General features: G+C 47.1%; 1 protein-coding gene across 3 annotated transcripts in view; it reads right to left on the reverse strand.

Annotated features, from left to right (window-relative positions):
* The window catches only part of EPHB3 (EPH receptor B3), a 549,940-nt gene that overhangs the window by 75,988 nt on the left and 446,156 nt on the right, over positions 1-27,796 (reverse strand). For 2 of the 3 annotated variants that reach the window (XM_029615676.1, XM_029615677.1), the window contains exon 15: positions 5,477-5,632. The exons of the other annotated variant lie outside the window; for it this stretch is intronic. In XM_029615676.1, coding sequence (XP_029471536.1) covers positions 5,477-5,632 — 156 coding nt within the window. The remainder of the gene's footprint in view (positions 1-5,476; positions 5,633-27,796) is intronic. 3 annotated transcript variants of the gene reach the window in all.

Raw genomic sequence — 27,796 nt, forward strand, 5'->3', positions numbered from 1 at the left:
TCTACGAAGGTCTCCAGACTCAGAAGAGGCAAAAGATGGTAATTCCACCGATTGGTTGAGGTGGAATGCCGAAACCACTTTAGGGAGAAAAGAAGGAACCGTCCTCAGCGAAACCCCTTCAGGCGTGAAACGAAGGTATGGTTCATGACAGGATAGGGCCTGCAGCTCGGAAATACGTCTTGCTGAACTGATTGCCACGAGAAAAATGGTCTTGAGAGTGACGTCCTTGATGGTAGCCGAGCTTAGAGGTTCGAACGGCGAACCACAGAGGACTCGGAGCACCAGATTCAGATTCCACGACGGAGAAGGTGGGCGAATCGGAGGCTTCAAGTGTTTCACTCCTTTAAGGAAACGGGAGACGTCCGGATGAGAGGACAGAAACTCCTTATTTCCACTGCGAAGAAAAGCCCCCAAGGCCGCCACCTGAACCCAAAGAGAATTGTAAGCAAGACCCAAATCCAAACCTGCCTGCAAGAAGGAAAGGTCTTGTGGCACTGAGGCCTGCATGGGAAGAATGTCATTCGCTCCACACCAATCCTCAAAGACCTTCCAGACTCGAACATAGGTAACAGAGGTGGACATCTTACGTGCTTTCAGTAGCGGTGAAATAACCGGCTCCGGATAACCGCGCCTCCTCAACTGACGCCTCTCAAAAGCCAAGCCGCAAGACAGAAGCGATCTGCCTCCTTGAAAAATATTGGTCCCTGGCGTAGAAGACGTGGCAGCTGACCGAGACGAAGGGGACCCTCCACCGTCAAATTGCGCAGATCCGCGAACCACGGTCGTCGGGGCCACTCTGGTGCCACAAGGATCACCGGCCCTTGGTGTGCCTCTATCCTGCAGATGACCTTGCCCACGAGGGGCCATGGTGGGAAAACATGGCGTGGACCAGCACGTCCACGCCCTTGGCGCTGCGCTCCCGCCTGCGGCTGAAGAAGCAGGCGGCCCTTGCATTTCCGGCGGTTGCCATTAGGTCTACGTGCGGTGTCCCCCATTGCCGTACTATTATCCGCATTGCCTGCTGCGAGAGCTCCCACTCTCCGGGATCCAAGTTTTGTCGGCTGAGGAAGTCCGCCTGTACGTTGTCCACTCCCGCTATATGCGAGGCCGCTAGTCGTTGGAGGTGAAGCTCTGCCTACTCCATCAATTTGTCGGTTTCCAGAGAGACCAACCGACTTCTCGTGCCTCCCTGGTGATCGATGTACATCACTGTAGTCGCATTGTCCGATAGCACCCTGACTGCTTGATGGCGTACTATGGGGAAGAAACCCTGTAACGCCAGACGGACCGCCCTGGTCTCCAAGCGGTTGATGGGCCACTTCGACCTTTCCTCCGTCCATCGACCCTGGATTGAGTTGTCCTAACAGACCGCTCCCCAGCCTGTGAGGCTGGCGTCCGTGGTGATAATCACCCAATCCGGTCCTCCAGCGACACCCCCTGAGCTAGGTGCCGCGGTTCCAGCCACCAATGGAGACTGATGAAGGTTCCTCTCTGAATCGGAAGGATTGCCTGGAAATCTCTCGACACCGGCTGCCACCAGGAGAGTAGGGATCTCTGCAGAGGCCTCAGATGCGCGAATGCCCAAGGAACCAGATCGATGGTCGAGGCCATGGTCCCCAGTACCTGCAGGTAGTCCCAGGCAGTGGGCGTCTCGAGCGCCATAAATCCTTGAATCTGCTGACGCAGAGAATGAGCTCTGTTCGGATGCAGAAAAACCCTGGCATTCTTGGTGTCGAAGTGAGCTCCCAGAAAATCCAACGACTGGGACGGGACCAGGCTGCTCTTGGTGAAGTTGACAATCCATCCTAGAGATTGGAGAAGTTGTACCACTCTGTCGACTGCGAGGATACACTGCGCTCGTGACTTTGCACGGATGAGCCAATCGTCTAGGTAAGGATGCACAAGGATGCCTTCCTTGCGCAAGGCTGCCGCCACTACCACCATGATCTTCGTGAAAACCCGTGGAGCTGTGGCCAGGCCACAGGGAAGAGCGCGAAATTGGAAGTGTTGACCCAAAATTTTGAAGCGTAGGTAACGCTGATGAGCTTGACAAATTGGTATGTGGAGATACGCCTCCGTGAGATCCAACGAAGCCAAGAATTCTCCCGGATGAACTGCCGCTAACACTGAACGGAGTGACTCCATGCGGAAATGAGGGACTCTGAGGGACCGGTTGACCTGCTTGAGATCCAGGATAGGACGAAAAGTACCTTCCTTCTTGGGAACCACAAAGAAGATTGAATAATGCCCCCGGCCCAGTTCGGCGGCTGGCACCGGCACTATGGCCCCCAATTGAAGGAGACGATAGAGGGTCTGCTGCACGGCTCCCTGTTTGATTAAGGACCCGCAAGAGGAAAACAGGAACCAGTTCCGAGGAGCGCAAACAAAATCCAAAGCGTAACCGCGTCTTAGAATATCCAGAACCCATTGAACCGACGTGATTTGGACCCACTCTTCGTAGAAGAGAGCAAGGCGACCACCCAGTCGAGGGACCACCTCGCGGGTCCGTCTGGCATCATTGGGTAGATTTAGCGGATGTACCAGCACCCTGCGCTTCCTTACCCTGGTGGCGCCCACGAAAGGGCCGGTTCCAGGAGTGCGAACGAGAAGAGGGAGCCCGAGGTGGCTGTTGCCTCTGAGGACGCGCACTCCGCTGGTTACGATAACGGTTTCTGGAGTAATTATATAATCTTGACGAACGGGGTCGATCTTCGGGCAACTTGTGCACCACATTCTCATTGAGGGACTTGATGATCTGATCCAAGTCTTCACCAAAAAGATACCTACCCTTAAAAGGAAGGGACCCCAAACGTGTCTTGGAAGAGGCATCAGCTGACCAACTGCGAAGCCAAAGGAGCCAACGCGCTGAGACCGCCGCCACCATGGTTCGGGCTAGGACCCTTAAAGGATCATATAAAGCATCCGCTCCATAGGCAACCACGGCTTCCAGTCTGTCCGTCTGGTGAGCCTCAGCGTCTGATAAGGACTGGGAGGTGAGAAGCTGCTGCACCCACCGAAGACCCGCTCGCTGTGCGAGGGAACTGAAGATAGCCGCCCGCATCCCTAAGGCCGAGACCTCAAAGATATGCTTGAGGTAAACCTCCAGCTTCCGATCCTGCATACCCTTCAACGCCGTCCCTCCAGTGACAGGAATAGTGGTATGCTTTGTGACCGTTGATACCGCAGAATCTACGGCGGGAACTTTGAGAATTTCCAAAAAATCGGCCGGCAGAGGATACGATTTTTCCATGGCTCTACCGACCCTAAGGTTGGCCTCCGGGGAATCCCATTCCCTCAATATCCATTTCCTGGAGGATGTAGGGAATGAGGTCATCTAACTCTGCCGCTTGGAAGATGCGGAGGACCCTAGGGTCGTCGCCCTCCACCTGGGCCGCCAAGGTGGGGTCGTCCACGTCAGGGTCCTGGGATTGTCCTTCTCCCGACGAAGTCTGTATTATCGATGGTGTCCCGGTAGGGCCATAAGATGTCCCCGCTCCCCCGCCTACTAAAGGGGGGTGAGCCTGAGGGAGGGTCCCTCCCAGGAGGAGGGCAGGACATGGTATCTTGGGGGGAGAGGGTCCCCAGGTCCCGAAGGTCATGTCTCTGCTCTGAAGAAAAGCCCTGTGCATCAGGACTATGTATTCAGGGGAAAAGGCCTGGCATCCTGAGGGGTCACCCCCTGGGGGATCCCCCCTCTGCCTACCAGGATTAGACTCGGAGTAAGGGTCCAAAACGGGCCTAGAAGTGGGGAACGGATTATCCGTGTCCTCCTAAGAAAGCACGGCATCAGAATCTTGCAACAAAATGGCCGCCGTTCCCGCGTTGAGAGGGAACGGGGCCTGGCGCTTCCTTCCCATGCGGTCTGCAGCTCAAACGTCCTTGTTAGTAGCTGGCGCACATTCCCCCTCGGGGAAACAGCCTGTGCACAGACCCTCTTCAGAAAATAATCCGGCCCTGTCGGAGCCCTCACAAGGCGCCGCGGACTGCATCACCGCAGGGAGAGAGAGAGGGGAGGGAGGATCTACAGGTGGCTCGCGCATAAAATGAGCGCCGACCCGGCAACGGACGCTTGCCGTGGTCCCCCACCGACCTAAAGAAGAACTGACGGGGAATTACCCTCCCGAAGGCAGGCGGCCCCGGGGAATGGTGCTTTGCGGGGCCGCAGGTCGGGACGTCGTTCGCTCCCCAAAAGGGAGGGGGGAAAACCTGGGTCAGGAGGGAGAGGCCGGCGCTACCGACTTTCACCTCAGAGAGCCGAACGGAGTCCAAAAATTGCAGTCTTCTGCTGAAAAAGATGAAACAAAAATACACTTACCCCAACTGAGCCCTCAGTGAGGAAAATGAGAAAGAAAAGAAAGAAAACAGGCAACAGCCTGTCAGCAAGTCACCAGGCTAGAGAGCGATGAGCCAGCACCAGCGGAGAGCTCTCCCCCTGCTAAGGCTCTTAGCAAGTGACCTAAACTGTAAATTTAAAAACTTCCTTTTTTTTTTTTTTTTTTTTAAACTTGATCCCCCTGAGGAGGTAGCCCTAAGCTAACAAGCTGGGGACCACAAGTCCCCTGCTCACATCTGCTGGAGTCAGAAAGTTACTGAGAGCTGTTACAGGGGAGGCGTGGTTATATGGGACCTCCCCTGGGAATTTTGTGTTCTGACTCCATCTGCTGGACAGGGAACATAACCCACCGTCTGGAATGATCCTGGTATGTACAGGGAACAACATTTCCCTGGGTTCTCCTCTCAATTCTCTTTGTGGTATGCTTGCTTAAATAGCCATGTTTTTAAACTTTTTCTGAAGGTTTTGATGTTTCTTTGCAGTCTGATTTCTAAAGGCATATTGTTCCATATTGGGGGTCCTGCTAGGGTTAGGGCCCTATCCCTTACTTGGGTTAGTCTGGCCATCTTGACTGAGGGAATAGTTGGCAGTGCTTTGTTTTCTGATCTTAGGTTTCTGTGGGGGGTATGTTCATATATCCTAAGGCCCTAATTTCTGCCATATACAGTACTCACTATATTCTGCTAGTGGCACTCCTCATAGGAAGTTCACTCTATTCTGTCAAGGGCCTTTCCAAGGTATCATTTTTCTCATGCAGCTGATATGTATTAGTAACAGAGAGAACATCAGTAGTGTGAGCTTCCTTACAGCATTGCCTTGTCAGTGCCAGATGGACCCCTGGCTATGTAAACACCCCACAGCAGTGCCCTGTCCATGCCAGTGGGTTCATTTAACTATACGATTTTCCCCAAAGCAGTGCGCTGCTAGCCTTAGCAGTAACCCCTGAAAAAGTGATATTCCCCATAGCAGGGCCCTGTCAGTGCCAGCAGGGACCCCCTAGCAATGTGAGGTTCCCTACAGTAGTGTCCAAATGCCAGCTGGTACTTTCTGCTATGTGAGCTTCCTCAGAGCACTACCCTGTCGGTGCTACGACTCCCACTGCACTTTCCCATCCAATGAACCCAACAGGTTATTGACACTCACTCTGCTGTCATCTGTGCAACCAAATCAAAGGAGATAAATCCAGCATTCAGAAAGTTCTCCTTGTACCGGCCCATTTTAATGGCATCCAGCCAGTCTCCAACAGTGGTGAAAGTTGTATAGTCTGGCACAGTCCGGTCCAGTAGAGGCTGAGAAATGCTGCATAAAGAACAGTGTAGGGTTAAAAGAGAGCACTAGGATCCAGGAGTCTCAAAAAACCCCCAACTATGCAGAAGAAGTGCCCCCAGAAGAGCTGTAACGGGAGAAATTTCAAAGGGTTAGTGAGGATCTACTCGTATGCAATAGGAAATAATGCAGGAATAGGGAATAATGCAGACAGATTTGTTGAATCTAGGTTACTGGATCTTCAGTTGTCTGACAATGTATGTGAACTTACCCAAAATGGGGATTTTTAGCCAAATTAAAGGGGGAAATTTCCAGAGTACAGAGGCATTATAGGTGCACAGCTGGAAACTACACGTGTACACGCAGTTTAACTAAAGGAATGCATGAAGTAGGTATCATACCATACCATGTGTGTGCCTAAACCTTTATAGACATATAAGCCAATATTTATTCAAACATAATACACAAGGGTACCTTATGTTTGAATATCAGTTTATTTAGTGCAGATTGGAAAATATGTGAAGAACATTGTCAGAAATCCTATGAAAATTTACCTCTATATGTACCATAAAGACAGAGAAGACCGTACCTTACACAGCGCTGTGTGTACACAGAAGAGGAGTAAGGGGCATGACACAAGGTTCAGGGCCTTACATGGCTCTGGGTATATACAGAAGAGAAATGAGGGCCCAACCCAAGGTTCATGACCTTACATGGCTCTGTGTACATAAAGGTGAAGGATCACAGCTCTGACTGTGCACAGGGGACCTGATTCAAGGATCAGAAACGTACACAGCTCTGTGTACATACAGAAGAAAGATGGTGGCCTGACACAAGGATCATGGTCTTACACAGCTCTGATTGTGCACAGAGGAGATACAGGGGGCTTGATCCAAGAATCACTGCCCTACACAGCTCTGTGTACATAGAGAAGGACAGAAGGGCCCGAGCCAAGAATCAGGGCTTTATATAGCTAGGGCTATGCACAGGAGAGATACAGGAGGGCCTGACCCATGAATCAGGGCCCTTACACAGGTATGTCTGCACAGGAGAGATCATTGGGCTGAGGCCTGTACACAAATTTTTCTAGGCCCAATATTGAAAAACATCCAGTTATTTAAGTTATCTGGATATAACTTATCGGGTTACGTAAGAAGGGTTAATAAGCGGTTCGGCTGCTGAATATTTATTTATTTCTTTATTTATAACTTTTTTAATACCGAAGTTCAGGTAACAGAATTACTTATCACTCCGGTTTACATTATAACAAGTAGAAAACAATGACAACATATGTCTTACAATGAACAAGGGAGTGAACAACTTGGATAATATAACATAACATAACTAGGAACAGTAGCAGTAGGAATATCCGTGTAGAAATTGCTACTTAGCCAGATAAGCTAAATCTAGTTAAGTTAGACCTGCTCTCTGGCAGATCTAACTTATCTGGTTAACTTAACCGGATAAGACTGAATACAGGCACTTATCCAGTTAAGATAAACAGATAAGTAGCACTGCCTAAATCCGCCCACTGCCCACCTCCAAGATATCCAGCTATCTACTTAACTGGATAAATACTTATCTGGCAAAGTGACAGCCACTGGACATAGCCGAATATTCAGCAGCTGCCACTTAGCTGGATAAATCCCTATTTAACAGAAAGTAATGCTAAATATCAGCTTTTCTATGCAATGGAGAAGTGCAGAGGGCCAAACCCAAGAATCTGGACCCTTACGTAGTTCTGTCTATGTACAGGAGAGATACAGGGGGTTCAATCTAAGGAACTGAGATGCAGGATTAACTCAGCGTCGCCCCTTGACATACTTATCAGGACTTAGCTTTGCCCACAAAGCTACTGGCCTTGAAACACAGCTGCTACCATTGCCCACCGTCATCCAGGAGAGAGATTTAAGACCTGCACAGCACTGCTGCCCTTTACAGGAACTTTCCTCCCCACTGGGCCCCACTGCTGTTTGGACTCCATTCAGCCTTTGAAGGAGCTTGAATGCCAAAAGTAAAGCCCCACTCCCTCAACTCTGCTGGTCTTGAAATGTAGGCACTGCTGCCACCAGACATCTTACCAAAGGTTTTTTGCACCTGTAGCAATACCTAGGAACATTACTGGGTAATCTTTTTTCCCTGTACGAACCTGGATCAGTCCAGCCCCTGGGTTATGTCACCAATCCAGCAGAGGGAGGCAGAGAAACATTCTACTAACTCTGACATATACCTTGGGGAGTCACCTGCAGTCCATCAGTATTTCTCTGTCTCCCAGCAAAGGTGGACGTTCCTAACCCTGCAGTCTGTGGTAGTTTTTTGGTTTGTTAGTCAGGTAGTTTAGAAGCTAATTGGTTTTTTAATCTCTCTTTGTGAAAGGCTGTTCTTTTCATTTTAGTTATTTAAAAAAAAAAAAAAAAAGTGTATCTTTTTTCTTCAGCCATTTCACTGCCTGGGGGGACTATCCCTCCTGGTTCTGAGGCCGCTGGAGTTGGGGAGGTTTGAACCCAGCAACCACTTCTGGCAGGGGTGATACCAGGGGGCTCGGCTCACTCACATTACTTGGAACAGCTCCCGAGGTCCGCGGCGTTTCGTCAGGTAAAAATAAATAAATAAATAAATACATACATACTTTTTTCTTTTCCTTTCTGTTTTCTGACGGCTATCTTGTGGTTTATTTACTTCTTCGGTGTTCAGCGGAGCCGTGCCTTTTCTCGCCGGGGTTTGTTTTATTTTATTTTGTTATTTTAAATTCTCGCAGTTTTTTTTTTCCCTTTTCAATGCCGTGAGGCGCAGCCTGCCGTGCCTGTGGAGACGCGCGTGCTCGTCTCTCCAGAGATAGTCTCTGTTCTGCCTGCCTTTCCGGGGGGGGGAAGGCTAGTCTGTTTTGCCGGTGAAAGAAGTGACTCGGCCGCCTCGCGCGGCCCTGAAACCTCGGCGTGGCCGCTCATCTACCCCAGACCCGTTTCGCTGCAGTGCAAGAACGGAAGCTATTTTATCTTCATTGAGGGCGGTGACACAGCAAGTAATTCAAGGAACTCCGGACCCGCCTCCCTTGTCGCCACAGCCGGTGGTCCCTGGGGGGGGACAAGCCGCGAGTTACAGGGGTAGGTTTCTCTGATGAGAGTCTGGAGGACATTCAAATTCCTCTTTTTCTTCTCCCTTTTCAGGGGATTTTATTCGTTTTCTTCGTAAGGCTTACAAGTCTAGAAAGCTTCATAAAAAACATAGGGACCACTCATCTGGACAGGTTCTAAAGGCCTGCTCTTCCAAACAGACGAGACCAAGCGATTTTGGGGCTGGGCCAACTCCTAAGCGTCCCCTTCGCTCATGCCAGGATCAGTTTAATTTTTCTACTTCAGAGGATTCTGAACATGACTCTTTGCCTGTCCTGGACAAGTCCCTGCCGGATGGGGATCTCGGTGGAGATCCTGCTCTTGGGCAGTAGTTCTGACCCTCACGTAGCAGATGGGGATGATCCCAAAGTAGTCCGCCTTTTAAGAAGGGAGGAACTTAATCCTTTAATTCCAGCAATTTTGCTTGAATTGGGTCTGGCGAAGGATTCTCGAATGGGTAATATTGACCCAGTGTTGCTAGGCCTTAGGGGTCCGGTGACATCCTTTCCTTTTCATCTTTCTCTCACTGACCTTTTGTACCGGGAGTGGGACACTCCTGAATTAGGTCTTAAGGTAGCACGAGCTATGGAGAAGCTATATCCATTACCTGAAGAGGCTTTGGAAATTTTAAAATTTCCAAAAGTGGATGCCGCTGTCTCAGCTGTCACTAAGAGGATGACTATTCCAGTGACGGGAGCTACAGCTCTTAAAGACCTACAGGATCGTAAACTAGAGGTTCAGCTCAAGCAAATTTTTTAGGTTTCTGCTCTAGGTGTACGGGCGGCCATGTGTAGTAGCTTGGCTTTGCGAGCTGGCCTGCGGTGGGTCCAAGCATTGCGAGTAGACAACAGAATTGGACTCAGTCCTTTCGAGGCTGCCGGTTCGGAAGACCTGCAACTTCCCAGGCCTCAGGTGGCACAAAGTCTGCTCAATGAGATACGGCCGGTCCTTTCCCCGGTTCTGGTTATAGGGGGCAGACTGTCCCTGTTTTACGGGGAATGGGCCAGATGGACGGCAGACCAGTGGGTTCTTTCAGTGATAAATCAAGGTTACGCTTTAGATTTTGTCCGGCGGCTTCACCACCGATTTCTGATTTCACCATGTTCTTACCTAGAAAAATGTCGAGTAATCAAGGACTCCCTGCAGCGTCTAAGCGACCTCGAAGCTATTGTTCCAGTTCCAATATCAGAACATTGGAGGGGTCGTTACTCAATTTTTTTCGTCGTTCCAAAAAAAGAAGGAACCTTTCGTCCCATTCTCGATCTCAAAAGGGTCAACCGTTGCCTACGGATCCCCAAGTTTCGAATGGAAACTCTCCGGTCTGTCATAGCTTCAGTTCACAAGGGAGAATTTCTAGCGTCTCTCAACCTCATTCGTTCCGATCATCAGAAGTTTCTCAGGTTTTGCATTCTAAGGCAGCATTATCAATTCAGGGCTCTCCTGTTTGGGTTAGCCACAGCTCCCAGAACATTTACCAAGGTAATGATTGTGCTGGCCGCACAACTCAGGAAGGAGGGCCTGTTGGTACATCCATACCTGGACTGGTTAATTCGAGCGAAGTCGGAATCTCTTTGTCGCTCAACGATCAGCAGGGTCATCGACCTTTTGCAATCTCTAGGCTGGGTGATCAACAAGGACAAGAGTCACCTAGTCCTTCCCAATCTCTGGAGTTTTTGGGTGCACTGTTCGACACTTGTCAAGGGACAGTGTTCCTTCCGGAGCATCGCCTTCTCAAGCTTCAATCGCAAATCCGAGACTTGCTGTCCGTTCCTATACCATGTGTATGGGATTACTTGACAGTCTTAGGCTTAATGACCTCTACTCTGGAATTGGTTCCCTGGGCCTTTGCACATATGAGACCACTTCAGTCTGCTTTGCTTTCATGCTGGAATCTGGTTTCGGAACTATACTACCTTCCCCTTTCCGAGAAGGCTCGTTTCAGCCTGGATTGGTGGTTACAGTCGGACAATTTGTGTCAGGGAGTACCTCTAGAGATTCCAGAATGGACTGTGGTCACCACCGACGCCAGTCTTTCAGGCTGGGCAGCGGTATGTCAGAAAACATCTGTTCAAGGTCAGTGGTCCGAAGAAGCAGCAAGGTGGTCGATCAATCGGTTAGAGACCAGAGCGGTTCGCTTGGCCTCGATCGCTCTTCAACCTCTCCTATGCGAAAGTCGGTACGGATACTTTCCGACAATGCGAACACGTTAGCGTATATCAACCGCCAGGGAGGAACTCGAAGCTTACTGGTAGCGCAGGAAGCGCAACAGCTGATCACCTGGGCGGAGCAACATCTGCTCACCATCGCAGCCTCACACATTGCCAGGTTAGACAACATTCAAGCCAACTTCCTCAGTCATCATCATCTCGACCCAGGGGAGTGGGAACTGTGTGAAGAAGCCTATCAGTTGATATGCAACAGATGGCCCACACCGGCAGTGGATCTCATGGCAACATTCCAGAATTCCAAGGCCCCTCGGTTCTTCAGCCGCAGGAGGAAAAGAGGAGCGGAAGGAGTGGATGCCCTGGCGCTGCCTTGGCCAAGGGATGTTCTTCTCTAAGTGTTTCCACCCTGGCCTCTATTAGGCAAGGTCCTACGTCGGATAGAGCTTCAACGAGTCGACGTCGTTTTAGTGGCTCCGGAGTGGCCACGCCATCCGTGGTTCGCGGACTTGGTCAGTCTAGCGCTGGACAGTCCCCTACGATTTCGGGATCTGCCGTGCCTTTGTCTCAGGGTCCGGTTTGTTTGGAAGAGGTCGAACGCTTCTCTCTAGCGGCATGGCTTTTGAGAGGCATCGGATAAAGAACAAAGGTTATTCGGATGCTTTGGTAACTACTTTATTACGTTCTCGTAAACCTTTGGCTTATGCGAGGGTGTGGAACGTTTTTGAGTCATGGTGTACTGAGCATCAATTAGATCCGGTACATTCTTCTGTATCGGATATTTTATCCTTCTTGCAAGATGGTTTAGCGAAAGGTTTGTCCTGCAGTTCCTTATGTGTCCAAGTTGCAGCTCTTGGATGTTTTAGGGGTAAGGTTCGGGGATTATCCTTGGCCGCACATCTGGATGTAGCGCGTTTTCTCAAAGGCACACAACATCTACGTCCTCCTTTCCGGAACCCTTATCCTGCATGGAGTTTGAATTTGGTTCTTAGGGCTCTGTGTGCGGTCCCCTTTGAACCCCTTAATCATGCGACTTTGAAAGATCTTACGTTGAAGGCGGTTTTTCTTGTGGCCATCTCCTCAGCTCATAGAATTTCGGAGTTACAGGCCTTGTCTTGCAGAGAGCCCTTTCTTAGAATTTCCGATTCGGGAATTTCATTACGGACTGTGCCATCTTTTTTACCCAAGGTAGTATCTTCTTTTCACTTAAATCAGTCAATAGAGCTACCTGCTTTTCTGTGTTTAGATCGTAGGGATCCTTCCTCTAAGGATCTTAAGAAATTGGATGTGCGACGGATACTGTTATGTATCCTCTTATTTTCCTCCTCCAAGTTATACATCCTTGTTATAATGTAACTTTACTCTCCTTCAAATTGTATTTACTGTTTGGTTGGTTATAGTTCCTAATTGTTTGATGTAAACCGAGCTGATTTGATTTGTATCAAGAAATTCGGTATAGAAAAGCCTTTAATTAATAAATAAATAAATAAATAAATAAATAATGTTATCTTGAAGTAACCAACAGTTTTCGGTTGTCTGATCATTTGTTTGTTTTGAGGAGTGGCCCTCGCAAGGGTCATAATGTTTCTAAGGCTACGATTGCTCATTGGTTAAAAGAGACAATTCGGTCTGCTTATCTTTTGGCTCGAGATCTTCCTGAAGGTTTGAGAGCTCATTCCACTAGGTCGCAAGCTACGTCCTGGGCGGAATGTCAACTAGTTTCTCCTCAGGAGATTTGTAAGGCAGCAACTTGGAAGTCCTTGCACACTTTTGCTCGTCATTACCGCCTAGATGTCCAGGCTCCAAGTTCGGCAGCTTTCAGGGAAAGTGTTCTCCGAGCGGGACTCTCTGGGTCCCACCCCAAGTAAAACAGCTCTGGTACATCCCAGGGTCTGGAGTGATCCAGGTACGTACAGGGAAAGGAAAATTGGTTCTTACCTGCTAATTTTCGTTCCTGTAGTACCATGGATCAGTCCAGACGCCCGCCCTTTATATCTGTGTATGGCAGTTATCTTTTCAGAGAGTCCGCTTGTTCACTGTTTTGGTTCTTAAACCACTTTTCATGCTGTCTACTTTTTTTTTAATGTTTCTTATTTATGTCCACTGATTTTTTTCTTTGGGATTCTGCTTCCATTTAGGATTCGTGAGTTGGAAGTATGTTATAGAGTTTAGATAGTTAGTATTTTATTGGTTACATTTCTGCTTTGATATCGTTCAATACTGATGGACTGCAGGTGACACCCCAAGGTATACACGTCACAGTCAGTAGAATGTTTCTCTGCCTCCCTCTGCTGGATTGGTGACATAACCCAGGGTCTGGACTGATCCTTGGTACTACAGGAACGAAAATTAGCAGGTAAGAACCAATTTTCCTTTGATTAAAGATATCAGTTAGTAAGAGTGGAGGAGTAGCCTAGTGGTTAGAGCAGTGGGTTATGACCCAGGGAAACCAGGGTTCAAATCCCAGTGTCGTTCCTTCTGACCTTGGGCAAGTCATTTTACCCTCCATTGCCTGAGGTACAAAATTAGATTTTGAGCCCTGTAGGGATAGGGAAATACCTATTCTATCTGAATATATCCACTCTGATGTACACTTTGAAGAGCCAAAAAACAGAATATAAAAGGAACTGTTAATTTAAAAGTTTATGGGGGCATTAGTATCTCCACAAATACTGCATAATGTGTGTTATGTCAGAGTAGAGGAGGTCTGACACTCCCCAGTGAGAAGTGTCATGAATTAAAAAAACACCTGTGCCCTTTGGAGCTGGGATTCTCAGGAACCAGAACCTCTGCTGAATCTAAGTGCAATTTTATTTTATTTCCCTCTGCTTTAATGTAATGGAGCTTTCTATTTGCAAAAGATTGTGCCTTGTTCTGTTAGTAAGGGGCAGATTTGATATTGAAACTTGAAAGTGAGCTATTTTGACTGCTTTCTAGGGCTTAGAAGTATAAAAACTGGACAGAGTTCAAGCCAGTTTGGGTGGGGCTAATTGGATTTGCTCAGCCATAGTACCTGGTGCTGGCGAACTAAAACTCTTTGGAGCTGGGATTCTCAGGAACCAGAACCTCTGCTGAATCTAAGCACAATTTTATTTACCTGTGCTTTAATGTAATAGAGCTTTCTATTTGCCAAAGATTGTGCCTTGTTCTGTTAGTAAGGGGCAGATTTGATATTGAACCTGAAAGTGAGCTATTTTGACTGCTTTCTAGGGCTTAGAAGTAAAAAAACTGAACAGAGTTCAAGCCATTTGGGATGGAGCTAATTGGATTTGCTCAGCCATTAGAGATGTGAATCGGTACTGGACTCGTTTCTGGTATCGGGTTCAGGGAAAAATCGCAGGAAATCTTTGTTCCTGCGGTTCTTAGCGTTTTTTTTATCGGCTGTCTCGTGCCGAAAAAAAACCAACCCACCCCGAACCTTTAAATTTAATTATTTTGAATTCCTCACCATCCCGACCCCCCCAAAACTTTTTTTTAAAGTACCTGGTGGTCCAGTGGGGGTCCCGGCAGCGATCTCCTGCTCTCGGGCCGTCAGCTGCCAGTAAACAAAATGGCGCCGATGGCCCTTTGCCCTTACCATGTGACAGGGGCTATCCGTGCCACTGGCCAGCCCCGTCACATGGTAGGAGCAATGGATGGCCCGCGCCATTTTCGTCCGATATTTTCAATCGTCAGAAAAACGATTCACATCCCTATCAGCCATAGTACCTGGTGCTGGCAAACTAAAACTCTTTGGAGCTGGGTTTCCCAGGAACCAGAACCTCTGCTGAATCTAAGTGCAATTTTATTTTATTTACCTGTGCTTTAATGTAATAGAGCTTTCTATTTGCCAAAGATTATGCCTTGTTCTGTTAGTAAGGGGCAGATTTGATATTGAAACCTGAAAGTGAGCTATTTTGACTACTTTCTAGGGTTTAGAAGTAAAAAAACTGGACAGAGTTAAGGTCAGTTGGGGTGGGGCTAATTGGATTTGCTCAGCCATAGTATCTGGTGCTGGTGAACTAAAACTCTTTGGAGCTGGGATTCTCAGGAACCAGAATCTCTGCTGAATCTAAGTGCAATTTGTTGCAGTCTCCACCGCTTTCCCCCTTGTTGCTGTACTCAGGGCTCACCTCCGACGCCGCTCCCGCGGCTCTGCCGGGCCTTGGGGCATCCGCCATTACTGGATCATCTCGCTGCTGCCACACGCGCATTATGGACGCACGGTCACCGGAAGTCTGGCCCCGTCTGGACTAACTACGCCACGCCCCAAGCCTGATTTAACCGGCGTTCATCTGCCTTCTCATTGCCTTGCAACGAGGGTCGCTACTGTTAGTAGTTCTTAGTTGCGCTTCTGCTGTTCTGCTTCCCGGTTGACCTCAGCTTGTTCCTGACTCCGCTTCTGCCTGCCGCCTCCCACTGACCTCAGCGTGTTCCTGACTCCGCCTCTGCCTGCAGCCCGCCATTGACTTCAGTTTGTGCCCGACTCCGCTCCTGCTTGCCGCCAGCCTCCGACCTTTGCCTGCACCTGAGACCGCTTCGACTAGCTGCCAGCCTGACTTGGGTTTGTCTCTTTTCTACTCTCTGCTCGGTCTGGCTCTTTGCACGCTACTGACTCCGGTCCTGCCTTCAGCAGGTCACAGCCTCGATACGCTACAGACTCTGTTCCTGTTACCTGTCTGCTCCACTCCGTGGCATACTACAGACCCCGGGCCTGCTCTCTACTGCTTGTACAGCAGGCTACAGACTCTATCACTGCCCCGCTCTCGCCGGGCCTTCCTGTTCCCTGCTGCTGGACTCTGTGGATTACTCTTGCCCAGACCCCTTCTGTAGAGACTGTTACTGTGCTCCTAAGTCCCAAGGTTCTAGGACCCTACGGGCTCCTCCTGGGGGGTTCCTGGTTCCCGGGTGAAGATCTGTGCCTGTGGCTCCGCCTCCCGAGCTACTCTACCCAGGGTAGTTCGGATCAAGGGTTCACACCTGGACTGCAGCTTCCCAGACTGCAACACAATTTTATTTTATTTACCTGTGTTTTAATGTAATAGAGCTTTCTATTTGCCAAAGATTGTGCTTTGTTCTGTTAGTAAGGGGCAGATTTGATACTGAAACCTGAAAGTGAGCTATTTTGTCCCAGGGGTCAATCTGATCCTTTGTGGGCTGTGCTTAGCCAGGAGACAGGAAGCACTAAAGCTTCTTGTGTCCAGCAAAGTAAAAGTTTAACTTAATAAGCCAATCAGGGGGAGGTTCTTATCAAATTCAAATGCAGATATAGAGTCCTGAGAGCAACCTTGACCAAGGGTTAACTGTTTAACTCCCTCCCACCCTGCCCCTCTGCCCACCCACCCCTAGGTTTATTTTTCCGATATAGTCTGCCTAAATACATAATTGGCAACAAGATAAATTAGTAAATTGGTATTTCCTTAGGTGTTATCCATCAAATAAATTTACCAAAATGAGGACTATCCAATGTAACTATGGTGGAGCCTTTATTCTGAGAGAAATCATCTGGAAAGATGGGGCTTGCCCCATTTGCTCAGAACTCTCTTCCTTGAAAAAGGAGCTGGCTGAAGTTAAAGCTGAATTAGATGCAATAAAGAAAGTTCCACCCACTTTATATTATTCAGGAATTAATTCCCTATTACCACAGAAAAACCAAAAGTCAAGGAAAAATGGATTTACAGTGGGCTCAGGTAGGATAAGACCTGTGACCCACAAACACCCGTTATTGACAGCAGTGCAGCCCACAAGTCTACCCCCCCACTCACACAGGGCATTAAGGAACTCAAAGAACAACAGGATTACAGTGGACTCTGGTAGAATTAGACCTGTGATGCGGAGACATACACTGTATCAAGTGACACAAGTACAAAACGCCTTCTCTGTATTAAATACCAAAGAAGTTCTTGAGAAAGAGATTGAAGTGTTATCTGACAAGAAAGAAGAAACCCAGTGATACAGAAATTCAAGCATCCGAGCTGCACGGAAAATGGGGCAAAGAAGAAGCTTTATGGGCCATCCTAAAAAAAAAAAAAGATGATGGGACATCAGTTTTTATTGGCGTGGTTTACAGGCCTCCAAATCAAATGGAAGTACTAGACAGAGATCTGATTGAAGACGTCCAAAAGATGAGTAAGAAGGGAGAAGTGATTGTTGGAGATTTTAATCTACCAGATGTAAACTGGAGAATCCCTTCTGCGGAATCTAACAGAAGTAGAGAGCTGTTTGAACATAGCCCTGCAACTGGCTCTGTTCAAAGAAATGGTAATGGAGCCTACGAGGGAGGGAGCTATACTCTATTTAGTGCTCACTAATGGAGATAATGTCTCTAATGTCCAGGTGGGTGCCCACCTCAGCACCAGTGATCATCAGACTGTATGGTTTCATATCACTAATACGATACGGAGAAGTTGCACAAAGACCAGGGTTTTGTGTTTCAAAAACACGGACTTTGTTGAAATGGGGAAGTACCTGGAGGAAGAACTAGAAGGATGGGAGAAAACGAGAGATGTCGAACAACAGTGGGCCAAACTAAAAGGAGCAATTACTGAAGCAACTAATATATATGTTAGAAAAGTAAAGAAAAGAATGAAACCTGTCTGGTTCACAAAGGAGGTGGCTGATAAAATAAAAGTTAAAAGAACAGCGTTTAAGAAATATAAAAGATCCCAAAGGGAGGATCACAAGGAAGAATATCTGGTAAAACTGAGGAAGACAAAGAAAGTAATCAAGAAAGCGAAAAGTCAAGCGGAAGAAAGGATTGCCAAAGAGGTAAAGCGAGGTGACAAAACATTTTTCAGATACATCAGTGAAAGGAGAAAAGTCCAAAGTGGTATAGTGAAATTGAAAGGTGAAAAGAATCAATGGGTGGAGACAGATGAAGAAATGGCAGAAATATTAAACGAATACTTCAGTTTGGTGTTCACTAAAGAAGACCCCGGAGAAGGACCGACGCTAGTTAAGAAGAAACTGGAGGTGAGTGGAATGGATAAAACTCCATTTACGGAAGAGAATGTATGGGAAGAGCTAGGAAAACTGAAAGTGGACAAAGCCATGGGGCCTGATGAGATTCATCCCAGGATACTGAAAGAGCTCAGAGATGTGCTGGTGGCTCCGCTGAGTGACCTGTTCAATAGATCCCTGGAAACGGGAGTATCGAGTGATTGGAGAAGAGCGGTGGTGGTCCCTCTTCACAAGAGTGGGAGCAGAGAGGAGGCTGGAAACTACAGCCTCCTCTCGGTGGTGGTGGGAAAAGTGGGAAAAGTATTGGTGTCGCTGCTGAAGGAAAGAATAGTGAACTATCAACTAGCAGCAGAATTGCTGGAACAGAGGCAGCATGGTTTCACCAAGGAAAGGTCCTGTCAGACGAATCTGATAGACTTTTTTGATTGGATGACTAAGGAACTGGATCGAGGAAGAGCGCTTGATGTCATCTACTTGGATTTTAGCAAAGCTTTTGATAAGGTCCTGCACAGGAGGCTAGTGAATAAAACGAGAAGCTTGGGAGTGAGTGCCAAGGTGGTGGCCTAGATAGCAAACTGGTTGAAGGATAGAAGACAATGTATGATGGTAAATGGAACCTACACAGAAGAGAGAGCAGTGATGAGCGGAGTGCCGCAAGGGTTGGAATTGGGACCGGTCCTGTTCAATATCTTCGTGAGCGACATCGCGGACGGGATAGAAGGTAAGGTTTGTCCATTTGCGGATGATACTAAGATCTGCACCAGAGTGGACATGCCGGAAGGAGTGGAGAGAATGAGATGGGATTTAAGAAAGGTGGAAGACTGGTCGAAGATATGGCAGCTGAGATTCAATGCCAAGAAGTGGAGAGTCATGCATATGGGGTGTGGAAATCCGAAAGCAATGTATTCGATGAGGGGTAAAGGGCTGATGTGCACGGAGCAGGAGAGAGACCTTGGGGTGATAGTGTTTAACGATCTGAAGTCGGTGAAACAATGTGACAAGGCAGTAGCTAAAGCCAGAAGAATGCTGGGCTGCATAAAGAGAGGAATATCGAGTAAGAAAAGGGAAGTGATTATCCCCTTGTACAGGTCCTTGGTGAGGCCTCACCTGGAGTACTGTGCTCAGTTCTGGAGACCGTATCTCCGAAGGGACAGAGACAGGATGGAGGCGGTCCAGAGAAGGGCGACCAGAAAGGTGTATGGTCTTCATCGAATGCCTTATGAGAAGAGATTGAAGAATCTAAATATGTATACCCTGGAGGAAAGGAGGAGCAGGGGTGATATGACACAGACCTTCAGATACTTGAAAGGTTTTAATGATCCAAAGTCAACGACAAACCTTTTCCATTGCAAAAAAAATCAGCAGAACCAGGGGCCATCTGTAGCTGGACAGTAATGGACAGTAATGAGTCGTAAATGTGTGGAAAGAATTCCAATTTACAGCCTTGCAGATCTCCTCCATGGGAACTGCTCGCAAGTAGGCCACTGTCGCTGCCATGGCTCTAACAGAGTGAGCTTTGACATAACCCCAAAGATGCAGTCCCGCCTGTGCATAACAGAAGGAGATGCAATTTGCTAGCCAATTGGATAGTGTCTGTTTGGCAAGGCAATGCCCAACCTATTCTTATCAAAAGAAATAAAAAGTTGGGTGGACTATCTATGGGCTTCTCTCCACTCCAGATAGAAACTTGCAGGCCAAACTGTGCAGTGCTCATTTGCATTGGTGTGAATGGGGCCTGGGAAAGAATGTTGGCCAGACAATTGACTGGTTAAGATTGAAATCTGTCACCACCTTAGGCAGGAACTTAGGGTGTGTAAGCAAGACCACCCTGTCATGATAAATTAATGTAAGGTGGATAAGTCATTAAGGCCTGGAGCTGGCTGAACCTGCACGCTGAAGTGACCGTCAACAAAAATATGACCTTCTAGGTCAGATACTTCAGGTCACAGGTGTGCAGAGATTCAAAAGGAGCTTTCATCAGCTGAGCTAACACCACACTGAGGTCCCAAGACACAGTGGGAGGCCTTAATGGAGGCTTCAACTGAAGCAGGTCCCACATGAAACGTACAACTATAGGCTTTACAGAAATGGGTGTACCAGTTACACCTTGGTGGTATGTGGCAATTGCACCGAGATTAACTCTAACGGGGTTGGTCTTTAAGCCAGCTTCTGATAGGTGTAGAAGATAGTCAAGCAGTTTTTGTGTGGGACAGGAGAATGGCTCTAGGGCCTTCTGCCCACACCATACAGAAGAACTCCACTTCAGTCCATAGGACTTTCTAGTGGAAGGCTTTCTGGAAGCCACCAGGACCTGAAACACATCCTCTGAAAGATCAAGCTGCTGCAGGATTAACCTCTCAACATCCAGGCTGTGAGTGACATGGCCTGGAGGTCAGGAAGCCATAGCCTGACTTTATCTTGCATGATGAGAATTGGGGAAGTCCCCAGACTGATCTGTCTCTGGATGGGCAACTCCTGTAAGAATGGAAACCAGACCTTTCTCGGCCAATGAGGGGCTATGAAGATCAGAGTCCCCCTGTCCTTGTGAAGCTTCAAAAGAGTCTTCGCCACTAAGGGAATCTGAGGATATGCATCCAGAAGACCCTTGCAGCAATGACGAGTAAGGGCGTCCGAGGCTGGTTTTCCCTATGATCCTTACAGGGAGCAGAACCAAGGCACCTTCCTGTTGCAGGGGGACACGAATAGTTCTATGTCTGGGCTCCCCCAGAGGTGGAATTTCCGGTTCACTACCCCCGCTCCAGGGACTACTCGTGGGGTCTGAAGGCTCGAATCAGCCTGCCATCTACCACTTTCTCCATCCCAGCCAGGCACATGGCCCTGAGCACCATCCCATGGGATAGGGCCCATGACCAGATCTGAATCGCTTCCTGACACTTTGTTGGACAGCCGATCTCTGAAAGCCCATAATGCATAACTGATCACCCGAAGCTCCAGAAAGTTGATTTGATGAGAGCATTCCTGAATGGACCAGAGACCCTGGGTGCTGAGCCGAGCTACATGAGCTCTCCACCCCAGGACAGATGTATCTATGGTTAGGAAAATTTGAGTAGGAAGACTTCAAAACGAGATCTCCCATTCCAGATTTGAAAATACCCGCCAACAGTACAATAAGACTCAGAGAGACAGGGTGATTTGGATGCAACCCTGAAGGCTCTGAGTGGCCTGGTGCCACTGCAACCTCAAGGTTCATTGGGCTCTGCTTGCAAAGAGAGTGACATGGACAGTTGCGGCCATATGGCTCAACAGCCTTAACATGTGCCAGGCTGACACCTGCTGACTATGTTAGATCTCTCCTGCAATGGTTGTCCAAGGTGACAGTCCTATGGTGAGGCAGGAAGGCCTTGGCCTGAGCCATGTCTAGCAGGGCTCTTATGAAGTCCAATTGAAGTGATGGGCTGAGATGGGATTTTGGGTAGTTGATAACGAGCCCTAGTGACTCCAACACACAGATGGTCAAGTGCATGGACCTGGCGGCTCCTGTCGAGAGGTGCTCTTGACCATCCAATCGTTCAGATATGGAAAAATATGCACTCCCTGCCTGAGAAGGTGCACTATCTCCATTGCCACGCATTTTGTGAAGACCCGTTGGGGCTGACACAAGCCTGAATGGCAACACCCAGTACTAGAAGTGATGTTTTCCCACAAATTGTAGACACTTCCTGTGACTGGGGAAGATCTCGAAATGAGTGTATGCGTCCTTTAGGCCAAAGGAGCATAGCTAGTCCCCTTTTTACAAAAGGGGGATCAAGTTGCCCAGGGAAACCATCTTGAACTTTTCTTAGAAACTTGTTCAAGGTCCTTATGTCTAGGATGGGATGGAATCCTCCTGTTCTCTTTGGAATCTGGAAGACCTGGAGTAGAATCCCTGCGTTCTTTGCCTGGTGGCACGGGCTCAACCGCTCTGGCTGTAAAGAGGGAGAAGAGTTCTGTTAGTAGCACCTTCTGATGTGCTACCGGTCCGCAAGTTGGGCATGGAGGGCATTGGGTGGGACACCCAATAGATTCAATTGCTACTCTTCACAGACGATGGACAAAACCCAGTGGTCCGAGGTTATACTGGGCCACTGGTTCGCAAAGAACTGCAGCCTTCCCCCAACCAGAGGGTCCATCATTCTGGGTTCGGGCATCTGGCCTAAGCTCCATATGACCCAGTCAAAATCTCATTCCCAGAGTTGACTGAGGAGCTGGCTGGAGCTTGGGGGCTCTCTTCTGCCAAGGACAGCCAAAGGAGACCTGATGGTGTTGACAGGAGTGAGGGGGCAGAGGATAGTACTTCTTTGGCCTCAGTCTTGCTGGCCTCCTAGAAGAGGAGGATGGGTTCGGAGAAATGGTGGAGAATTCTTGGAAGGTTTCATGGGGGTCCCAGAGACGGGCCACAGCACCCCTAACCCTATCTCCGAAGAGATTCTCTCTAGGTACATGGCACGTCAGCGAGTCATTCCCTGTACCTCTGGTCAGAGATCAGAGGCCCACAGTCATGCCATTCTGTGAGCTCCAATTCCTGCTGCACAGACTCTCAATACTGTCTCGAAAACATCATAAGTTGCATGGACCTTGTGTTTTCCACACTCCAGGCCCTTATGCACCAGTGACATGAGGGTGTCCTGCTGCTGAGGCAACTGCTCAGACACCTCCTGCACCTGCTTCCAAATGTCCCGTGAGTACTGGCTCATGTAGCGCTGGTAGGCAGCAATGTGGGCAATAAGCATAGCACCTTGAAATACCTTCCTCCCAAGAGCGTCCATCACTCTATGGTCCTTCCCCGGTGGCGCTGAGGAATGAGTCAGGGAGCGCTTGGCCCTCTTGAAGTTATCCGGCTAAGTAGCACCTCCCCGACCTCCTTAGTGCCTGCCACTTTTTCTATTGCTAAAAGATATCCGGCTATCTAGAGGTCACTGAGTTTACCTGGATATTCAGCAGCTGCAAGATAGCTGGATAAGTACTATTTATCTGGCTCTCTCTCATTTGGATAACCTCAGGAGATAGGGGAACCACATGTCTTGGCCATTCTGGAGCAATGAGAATCATTCTCACACAATCCTGCAACACCTGTGAATTGTGATTGCAATTAACAGGATAAGAGAATAGGCATATGGAAGATATACATCCCAGCATAGCAGAAAAGCATTGGGAGGTGAACTGATTTTGCTTGGAAGAATGGAACAACATTTTTCAACTTTTTTGTTGTGCTCTTTACCAAATAAATTGATTGGCAGCTGACCCCAAAGGTCGAACAGACTGTCTGCCACCTGCTGATCCAGTGATCATTTGTGAGGAAGGATTATTTGACTGAGATGGTCCACCAAAGTGTTTTGGGATCCTGCAAGGTGTGTTGCTTGTAGATGAGCTCCATTGTGGAGAACCCATGACGTATGCTGAGAGCTTCTTGACAAAGGCAAACAACCCGTTTCCCTCTTATTTATGTAGAACGAGCAACCTGATAATCTGAATCAAGATTCTTTTTCCTGCTAGAACCTAAAAGAAAGCTTTCAACATGAACTAGATGCATGTAGCTTCAAAAGTATGATCTGAAGATGACTCTCTACCAAGGACCATATTCCTTGATTTCAAGCTAGCTCTCCACCTCTTGGTGGAGGTGCCAGTGGACAGTCTCTTGATGAGGTGGCATCCTCATGAGGAGCTTGACATACAGAACTAAAAGATTTCAACCATTGAAAAGCTAACTTCAATCTGATGTGGTGGGCCAGTGGTTGTCACAACTGATCCCACTGGCACCAAAGGCCCCATTGTATATTTCTCATATGCAATCAAGTGAACGGGATGGCATGATGGTTAGGACCAATCTTGCTGGAGCTTTTGTTGCAATGATTACAAGAATGGGGGATCTCTGGGACAGTCATTAAGTGGTTCACATCTTTCCTTCAAAACTAGTTGGTTTTTTTTCCAGATTACATGGAATGAACACGCTTCTAAATGAAGACATATGATTTATAGTATTCCTCAGGGTTCAGTTCTTTCTTCATCGCTTTTTAATTTGTTCTTAGCTTCTTAGCTACTTTGATTCAGGCGTATGGTTTTAGTAGTTATTTTTATGCAGATAACATTCATTAACTTCTTTTTTAGATCCAGGAAAGGAATTTTTTTTAAATTTAATGGTTGACTTGAGAGAGCTACCTGGTTGTTTAAACAAAAATTGAACGTAAACCTCCAGAAGTCAGAGGCTATTGTTCTTCCAATGGGAGTTATAAAAGTACTAGGCATAAAGCTTGATGATTTTTTATCTTGTCAAATCAGATTTCCCATTTGACAAAGTCAGTTTTCTTTTGTTCTACACATTATTCATACGTTAAAATCCTACTTGGGAAAACTGGAGCTAACAACTATCGCCTTTGGTCTTGTACTTACATGCCTTGTTTATTGTAACTTCCAGTACATGGGAATTACAAAGGTTGCCTTGAGGTGGCTACAATTATTTAAAAATACTGCTGCTAGAGCAATCTGTGGGGTTTTAAAATTCAAACACATCATGCCGCTATTTAAAGAGCTTCAGTGGTGTCCAGTAACAGTTTCTTTGTTTAACTTACAAGACAGTGTTTAGAGGGGTTCCTGCATATTTAAGTAATTTACTGGTCCCTTATCAACAAAGTAGAACCTTCAGATCCTCTCAACTAGAATTATTAAAACTGCCCTCTCACAGAAATTTAATTAGAACATAATAGAATGACATCTTTTCAATATCAGGCTCCAGTAAAAGCCTGGTTATTTAATCAGATGTTTGATGATTAGGCTCTTTTACTTTTTTTCTTGTTGAAATGGCATCTTATTGTATAATGTCTTAAGGGCTAATTTTAAAAGCCCTGAGCGCATCAAATCCGGGAGATTCACGTGTGGCTGGGCTGTGAGTGTGCGGATCTTCAAACGCCCGCATGTATTTCCTGGTACGTGCCGAAAAAAGGGTATTAGAAAAAGGGATGGGCCGGAGGCGGGGTATCCAAATATCTTTTACCCTAGTATGGTAGCACACTTGTGAACCAACCTGCCCCCCAAAATTTAAGATTACCAGACAGTCCCAAAAATAGCTATAGAATGTGCCGGTATCACTATGGAACTTGGGACATAACACAGAAGAACTAGCCTGAGACTGGAACGCTTTGAGAAGTGGGAAATAGGCATGCCATAAAAATTTATACTGTGTTTCCTGGAAAAGAATATTGCCCATAATATCATGTATACAAAGAAAGCTATTTTTAAACTCAAAAAAGGAAAGCCCGAATGTTGGCCATTCCATCCTTTTTCTATAAAGGTCAGAGATGGGATCTGTACTTTCTACCGATAAAAAAAGCCTGGAAAAGTGGGCAATCGAAGGACGTTGCAGTTTTTCCACCTGTATTAATCTCTCGTATTGACTTGGATGATCTAGATTCCTGAAAGGAGACGAGCCGGCTTTGAACTAAGTGATGCAGTTGCAAGAAGGCAAAAAAATCTATTTGAGGCAGTAAAAACTGTGTTTTAAATCCTGATAACTGAATATTAGACCGGAAGAAGCAGCAAACAGCTGAAATATACTAGTGAGACCTAGCTTATGCCATTTTTTAAAAACAGAATCCCCCATCCCTGGTTGAAATAGCCCATTATCTACTATGGTCAATAAGGATGTTGTCTACCCAGATGCCATACTGCCTTACACAGGAGTAGCCAAGACTTCCTGCAAGGAAGCGTAAATGGAATGGGACATAGTAGAATTCAAGCTGAAGAAGGGAATTTAAGGAGGGTACCTCATACCAATCTAAGAGACACTTGATGGAGGTAAAATAATAAGTGAAAGAAATCCAATCTCCCACATGCTGCAAGACACACACCAGGTTATAAAAGGGGTTTAGTTAGGGCATCCATGGAGATCCTGGCCCTCCTTGCCCGCCAAAGAAAAAGCCTAAGATCCTGACTCAACACTTTATGATCATGTTTACTTATCCAAATGTGGAAAAGAGGGTTTACATTCAGACAACAACCAACAAAGTAGAACTTTCAGTGCAGTCTGGGTAAACAAGCATTGGAGTAACTTGCTTGATGCGGCGGTTACTACCCTTAACCATTAAGCCTTATGCTCACCTTTGATGCAACTCCAACATTACTCTCTGCATCAATGACAGGTGATGGTAGGAAATTTGAAACAGTTTCCAACAAGGGCCCTGAACTTGGTGGTTGATGAAACAGATAAGTATGGGAAAATAAGTGTGGAAGCTTGCTCGGTAGACTAGATGGGCCGATTGGTCTTTTTCTGTCATCATTTCTATGTTTCTGTATATGTTTCAAATGGGTGCCATTTGGAAGACATAAAGCCAACTGGGAAGGATTACCATCTTAAAAAGATATATTTGCCCATCAAGGAAAGCGGTAAAGATTATTCAGCTGCTGCTTACTGGACACACCAGTAAGCAGCAGCTGAATATTTGCTGAATAGATAGAATCCTGATCAACCGGAACTTTTATACCAAGATACTTCATTTCTTTGTCCACCCACTTCAGAGGAAAAATACCCTGCCGATCTGTTTGCATATTACCACATACATCTATGGCTTCTGATTTGTCCTGATTGATATTTAAGGCCCACAAACTGCCCAAATTATAACTGAAGATTTAGCAATGTCCTGAGGGATTGTTCAGGACTTGTAAGAAAGATAAGAACATCATCCACAAATGCTGTGACCTTAAAACCCTGTTTAGCCCTGTCAAAGCCTTTTATTACGGGCTCAAGTTCAATTTTCCTCAGGAGGGGATCGATGGATAAAATTTAAAGAAGGGGGGAGAGTGGGCATTCTTGTCTCACCCCTCTCTGTATCTGGATATCACCAGATATGCACTCATTAGCCACTATCCAGGAGACTGGACTGGTATATAGTAGGGAATGTACTAAGTATATTATCCCTGAACCCAAATCTTTAGGAATGGAAAGAGATAAGGCCAGGACACTCGGTCAAATGCCTTTTCTGAGTGAAACCCGATGGCCAAAGCTAGTGTTCCTCAGTTCCTGCAAAACTTCATGGCTGTAATAAGCTTAATAATATGAAAGTTAGTCTTCCTCCCCTTTACAAAACCCACTTGATTGGGGGAGATTAGCATGGGGAGAAGAGAATTGAGTCTCTCCGCCAACACCTTAGCAAGTAGCTTCAGATCAGTGTTTTAGAAAGAAATTGGATGATAGGAGGAAGGGAGTAACAGATCCTTTCCAGGCTTTGGTAAAACAATGATATGAGTCTGGTTAAAGGTATCCGGAAAAGCTTCCTTATGGAGCCCATCTAGATAAAAATTGGTGAGGGGAGCCACAATCTGTGAGCGTAAAAGTTTTTATAAAAGTCATATGAAAACCCATCCGGACCAGGATATTTACATGATTTACTGGAATTAATAACGTGCAAGAGCTTGAAAGTTAGGATCAGCTGATTAAGATAGTCCAGTTCGGCCTCTGACAATTGGGGAAGTGAGATGTTAGTGAAAAATGCATCTTCCTCTTCGCCCCCCACCAAGTGTCTGCTGTGTATAAAGTCTCATAAAAAAACCTCTGAAGACTTCACATATTGGTCAGATTACTTACCTGATAATCTCGTTTTCCTTAGTGTAGGCAGATGGACTCATAACGAATGGGTATAGTGTGCTCGTGCTAGCAGTTGGAGACGGATCTGACGTCAGCACGTAGTACATATACCCCTGCAGGAAGTGCAGACGCTCAGTAATCTTCCTTGCAAAAGCTTTATGGATATATGTGTGACTGACCGATTAATTAACTGAACATAATTAACCTGACCGATTGACAGTAGCTGGAGACCGCCAGTGTTCTCAACCGGAAGGCGTCGACACCCGGCAGGGTGGATGCCCTATGTAAGGAAACATGGCTTACCTTGAAACGGTGAATCCCCATATATATTGGCAGCTGGGCAGGATGCTGAGTCCATCTGCCTACACTAAGAAAAATGAGATTATCAGGTAAGTAATCTCACCATTTC

This window comes from Rhinatrema bivittatum, chromosome 9, assembly GCF_901001135.1.
Source record: "Rhinatrema bivittatum chromosome 9, aRhiBiv1.1, whole genome shotgun sequence".
Taxonomy (NCBI): domain Eukaryota; kingdom Metazoa; phylum Chordata; class Amphibia; order Gymnophiona; family Rhinatrematidae; genus Rhinatrema; species Rhinatrema bivittatum.